General features: G+C 41.5%; 1 protein-coding gene across 3 annotated transcripts in view; it reads left to right on the forward strand.

Annotated features, from left to right (window-relative positions):
• Nucleotides 1–4,172, forward strand: part of DDAH1 (dimethylarginine dimethylaminohydrolase 1) — a 175,031-nt gene extending 170,859 nt beyond the window's left edge. For all 3 annotated transcript variants that reach the window (XM_066268770.1, XM_066268771.1, XM_066268768.1), the window contains exons 5-6: nt 953–1,096; nt 3,400–4,172. In XM_066268770.1, the coding sequence (XP_066124867.1) occupies nt 953–1,096; nt 3,400–3,516 (261 nt within the window). In that variant the 3' untranslated portion in view covers nt 3,517–4,172. The remainder of the gene's footprint in view (nt 1–952; nt 1,097–3,399) is intronic.
• Nucleotides 4,173–6,000: the final 1,828 nt, after the last annotated feature.

Consider the following 6,000-nt stretch of genomic DNA (forward strand, 5'->3'; position numbering starts at 1 on the left):
AAACATAAGGTTATTGATAAAGAATGGAAAAAGTCTACGTGGCAAGGCCCACAGTAATATTTGCTTTGCTTTTGATGTTTGCACATTTTTGTTGTGTATGTGGTTTGGGGAGGGAGTTGTTTGGAGGAGTCTTGTTTTGATTGCGTTGAGGAGGTGATGATGGGGTATTAACATTTTAAATTTTGTGCAGACTTCTTTTTGAATTATTATAAAGTTATTTTATACTAAGATACTAATAAACCCATTATTCAATGAATAGACCTGTTATGACAGTTTTTATTCAAGTGTGGTCCCTGGGTCTGTCTCAGAATTACTTGGCGGGCTTTCAGAATGCAAATTTCTGACGCTCACATCAAGTCTATTAAGCCAGAATCAGGTGGCAAGAGATAAAGCCTAGGAATACAAATTTCACATTCTCCCCAGGTGATTTTTATACTAATTGTACTAGCAGGTATGCCTTTCGTACACCTGCTGACAGACACGTGTATTTAAATGTTCATAGGAGACAAATTGTGTGTCTCTGTGTGTAGCTACTGCTAAATCGGATCACTGACCATTCTGATGACTGTGGCAGTCTTCTTCCCCTGCAGACCAGGTCAGCCCTGCTTACTCAGCCAAGGATAACATCAAAACTCCAGCTGGGCCTCATTTACATGTGGCTATTTTGTGTATTACTGATAGGTCTTATGACAGTTACAAAACCTTTTAAAAATTAGAGACCACACACTTTTAAAATAACAACCAGAAGAAGAACCCCTGCAATCTTTCCAAAGAGGCACAGCTTTCTCAGGTTCCCCCAGCTCTAAGTGACTGGAGGTGATAGACAGGAACTTCCACACAGAGCAATGTTCTCAGGCTTCTGTTGCAAGCTTATCGCCCATTACACTGCCTTCCTTCTGCTTGAGAGTGTGGAGAGACACTCTGCTAAAGCCTGCTGTGTTTCTCTTTATAGATCATGCAACAGATGAGTGACCACCGCTATGACAAACTCACCGTGCCTGATGACGTGGCTGCAAACTGTTTATACCTAAATATCCCCGGCAAAGGCCATGTCTTGCTGCACCGAACCCCCGAAGAGTACCCAGAAAGTGCGAAGGTAAAAACCGTCCTTCCTGCCCACTGCAGCTAGGTAGGCTTCCCTGACAATCTTCCTAGGGGGATTTTTTTTCATGTGACAAATTAACAGGATCTTCCTTTTCCTCTATACATACCGTATTATTAGGAGAGCAGAAAGGATCATGTAATTTAGGGCTCAAGGAAAGTATATTTAATGCACTCTTCTCATTCGTGTTATGAGTCACTAACTGACGTACAGTAATTGATATCAGCATGCCTGGTATTCAGAGCTTTTCAGACCCAGACCTTTCTGACTCCAAAGCCCCTGCTTTGTTCACTGCACTATGCCTAAGCCTCCTTCAAGGAGCTAACAGTCCATTTGAAAAAACAGAAACTTTGTAAAAACTCTCATATTAAAATTTGTCCTAATTATGACAAATTTATGACACTCTGCTCCCCTCTGACTAAAAACTAAATATACTTCCCCACACTCAGATACTCAGTAAGCATAGAGACCTACAATTAGATAGATGGTCAACTGTCTCACTGTTTTCTGACAAATCTGAGCTGGCCCTCATCAGAGGGTCATTTGTTTCTCAAAGACAGAGGCGTGTGAATGACCCAAAGAGGTGGGTGCTCATCGTCAGGGCTGCAGAAAGAAGGGGCCACTCGTCCTAGGTAGCCCAGTGAGCATTAAAGTACCCTGTCAGAAAGCTAGAGAGTGCACTTAGAACCAGCCACTGCCCCTCTGAGAGTCTGTGCTAGTGTTCCAACAAGGGAATGGTGCCTGGGTAGGGGATTCTGGGATCGTCCTTGTTTGGGGGGCACACCACCAGTCTCAGCTGTACACTTCAGTCATTTCCATTTAATCCTACCAAGCGAATAAAACAGTGCTCATCTGCAGATCTGTCAAGTGTCCCTATCTTTCAGGCATTCAGCATCTTTATGTCTGTCCAGTAGAACAAGCTGTTTACACTAAGCATGCAGAAGAACCTTAAGTAATCATTGATTTTACTTTTTTTTACATCTTAAGCTTTCAAATTTTAGGTGAAATTTTATGCCACCTTTTAACTATGAATACTGTTTAATTTCTAGGCTTATATATAATCTGTCTCCCTCCCCTCTTAACAGATAAAAAGATAAGGGTGGGAGAATCATAAACAATTTTTTCTCTATTTCCATGGCTGAAGTGTGAACCTGAGAAAAAGGTGCGACTCCTGACTCCAGACTGGCCCTAACCAGCTCTGGATGAATAATGGGTCCCATGCTTAATGTGCAGCAGGGTTGTTAAAAACACAGATTCCTAGAACCCCACCCTGCGATCTATGATATCAACAAGCACTCATATCCAATAATTCACTTGGAATTTCACAGCTCTGGATCCTTTGTGCCTTTTCAGCCATGTTGATCATCTGACAACCAGATGATCATTAACTGCTTCTGAATTTAGCCTTTGTCATCACAAGAAAAGGTAACATCCACATTTACTGAGGGCTTCCCCTGTGCCAGGCACTGTGCCAGGCACTGTGCCAGGCATGCTACCTGCATTAACTTATAGTCCTATGAGGGTGCTATTCTTATCCAAATCTTTCAGAAAGTAACCCAAGGCTCAGAGAGGATGTCATCTGACTGAAGTCACAGGTTAGGCAGTAGGTTGACAGAACTGGATTTAGAACCCACCTCTATCTGGCTCCTGTGCTCTTAACCACTGAAGGAATTTTAAGAAACAAAAGTGCTTCCTGAACAAGCATGGTAGATTGTTTTTCGGGAGTGTGTTTTCAAGTGATTTTTTAAAATGTGCTTTGTTTGATCATCAGAGAAAAATGTATGGACTGTTAATTTGAAGTTTTGACACATGCTTCCTATGAGTGTCAAAACATGCTATAAAATTCACACCTGTAATTAAAACACAGTTGGACCTGAAATGCTTCACTTAAATTATATTTTCTCCAGTTTTCCCCAATGGTGTAAGGAAAGAGACAGTAAAGTATAGTTTGGAGAGTTTTAAAGTGTGGAAAGAGTAATACTCAGACTGAAAACACAGCCACCGCCTTTCCTATATCACTGACTCTAGCAATGACAACATCTCCAGTACCAACCACATTCTGACACATCTCTGGCTTTGAGGTTAAAGCCCAGAGCTAGTGGTTAACCAGTGCTCCTAGCTCTATGAGTACGGCTGTGGGCATGTGTGTGGTCTAAACTGCATGCACATCTTGGGGTTAAATAGGTGAAAACCCCAAATTCACAGCCAAATTAATTCTCTACGCCAGGCGAAGAGCAGGTGGTGAGACAGAAGCCGAAGCATAACCCTTCTCTCCCTTTCCTTGGTTCCTGCCGTAGGTGTATGAAAAGCTGAAGGACCACATGCTGATCCCCGTGGGCCTCTCGGAACTGGAAAAGGTGGATGGGCTGCTCACCTGCTGCTCGGTTTTTATTAACAAGAAGGTAGACTCCTGAGTGGCAGTCCCTCCCTGCAGCCGCAGTGCACATCCACAAGGCCGACAACTGTCCCCAGTCCTGTCGTTTCCATTGACAATCTACTGTGCCACTGTGCTACTAACTCCGGTTTACAGAAGTTTAATTTTAGGTTTAATTGCCTCATTCTGCACCTTCCCTCCCTCCCCACATGGTGGCACCTAAACTGTGGATTTGCTAAATGAAGTAAGCAGCCTAGAAAATATAGAGCTAATGAATTATTGAAATGTGATTAATGATTGTAAAGAAACACTCAGTTAGTGTTTGAATTATTAGTGAGAAAATTATTTAGTTGACAATATGTGCTGAAGAATGTCTTCTTGATCAGTCAGATGAGCTGGAATTTGTTTTCTTTGTCATTCATCATCTTCGCTTCCTGCGAAATGCCCTGATCCATGGATTCTCCCTTTTTCCCTCTTTTTTTTCTTGCAAACTCTGAAAACTTTTTTCCAGTTACTTTCTTTTGCTTTTCTCACTTCTATCACAGTCACTTTGACCTTGGGTGAAATCAGGGGTCTCGCCTTCTAGATCCTTCCCTGCCAGGTCAGCCTGTCTGCCGTCGGTCTTCTCTGCCTCGTGGCGACATCTCCCACCTCCCGCTCTCTCCCTCAGAAGGGCAAATGGGTCCCTCCACAGAACCGTGAACAAAAGCAGAGCAGCTGTTCAGGGGACAGTTAGCTGCACCAAGGTACATCCTGTCAGGGTTTCCCCAGAAATCGGAATTCCAGAGGAAGCAGGGCACCACACCTAGGAAGGTCAGGTTGGCACCAGATGGTTGCTAGGGAATCGTAGATCAGGAAGCTTGGAAACATTCCATGAGTGCAACATCCTAGAAAGTCTTTAAGTCACATTCCATGAATTTTTGCTTTGTTACTGGCCATATACAGACCTTGGGAAAAAGTCTTATTTTTTCTTCAGCTCATTTCCATTTCCTCCCATTGTGACTCACCCTATTACCAGCCTTCTACCCCCAGCAATTATCCTGGCCTGGCAGAGGTATTTCTTTCAGAAGAGACATCACATCTCAAACTGTTATCAATGATCTAGCTTGAGCCAGATGAAGCATGTTCAGAAAGTGATTGGCTTGGTGCCTGAAACCAGCTGCTGACAATGGGCACTTCTTTGAAATATCCATGAATATTTACTGTGGAATTTCATTAAAATGTCTTTCCTCTCTAGCCTTTAAATTATACAACCTTCAACTGGCATGAACTTCTTACTAAAACAATGCGACAGAGAAGGGAGAGATTATTGTCTTTTACTTAAAACCTGAAAGAATCAGCCTTCAGCAGGCCAGGGAAATGGTACTTTCCAAGGAAAGGTGACTGACTCAGGCACGTTCTTGAGTTTTCTAGTATATCCACCTTTCCTAAATTGCCTGTGGCTTGTTGTTTAACAGGAAGAATCAGGGAGATTAAGAAATAGGACTTCAAGTCTTGCTCTGCTTACCTTTGTGTATGTAATTAAACATTTCTTATGTTTGATGATCAAGAGAGAATTACCTTCATTCATTTCATCTTCCTTTAGTAAGTGGCAGTAATAAACCTCTGAGATAACCAAGACATCTTTAACCACTCTGTGTCTTTTTCATTTATTTAATGATTTATTTTGCCAGAATTACAAGAAATTCCTTCTCCTCCTCCACCTCCTTGTTGCTTAACTTCAGAATTCATTTCACATACAAATATCTAATAATATACATCCTATGGATAAACAATTATCTTGGTCAATGTCATATTTCCAACTGTCTTATTATGAGTGAATAACATGTTTTTACCAGAGAGAGAATGAACGTTATTCTTGTGCCCAAGTTAATAAAGAAAGATTATCCTCAGCAGTTACGGTTCCCTTTGAGGTTAAATATGGCCTTATGCTGACAAAAGCAGAAATCCCCTTGGGAGAGTTCAACATCTCAAAAACAACCATGGAACAACTAACCCGATCAGCTGGTTTAGGCTGAATATTAAAGCGAACCGGTACATAATTTTCAACATCTTTATCTATATCATTCCAAATGAAAGAACTATTCCGTTTAGGGTTCAGGCAATTTTAAGCAGATTGATTTTTTTAACAATTTGTCCAACCAAGGCTGTTTTCACTTTTCCTTTCCTTTCCTTCTTTCCCTCTTTCCTTCACTTGGTCTCAAGAAATCACTTAGGATCTGTGTGCCTCTTCTACGGAACCTTCTTCTGCAAAGCTATGTCACCAACATGGCTGGCTTCTTTGGACTACCCATGAGATAGGATGATGTGGAAATCTAAAACATTTGCAGCACAGTAGTGTTACTCCTTTGACATTGTCATCAGCATAACGTTGCCTTTGAAGAAGAAAGGTAACCTGTTGCATAGCTTCCCCTCTTGACCATTGTGATTTATAAGGATAGAAAAACTCACAAAAACTGCTTAACATTAGTACTTATATTTAAGTAAGTCAAAGTTTGAATTACTTGGTCAGTAAGATTCAGTT

Source organism: Saccopteryx bilineata, chromosome 3 (assembly GCF_036850765.1).
Source record: "Saccopteryx bilineata isolate mSacBil1 chromosome 3, mSacBil1_pri_phased_curated, whole genome shotgun sequence".
Taxonomy (NCBI): Eukaryota; Metazoa; Chordata; class Mammalia; order Chiroptera; family Emballonuridae; genus Saccopteryx; species Saccopteryx bilineata.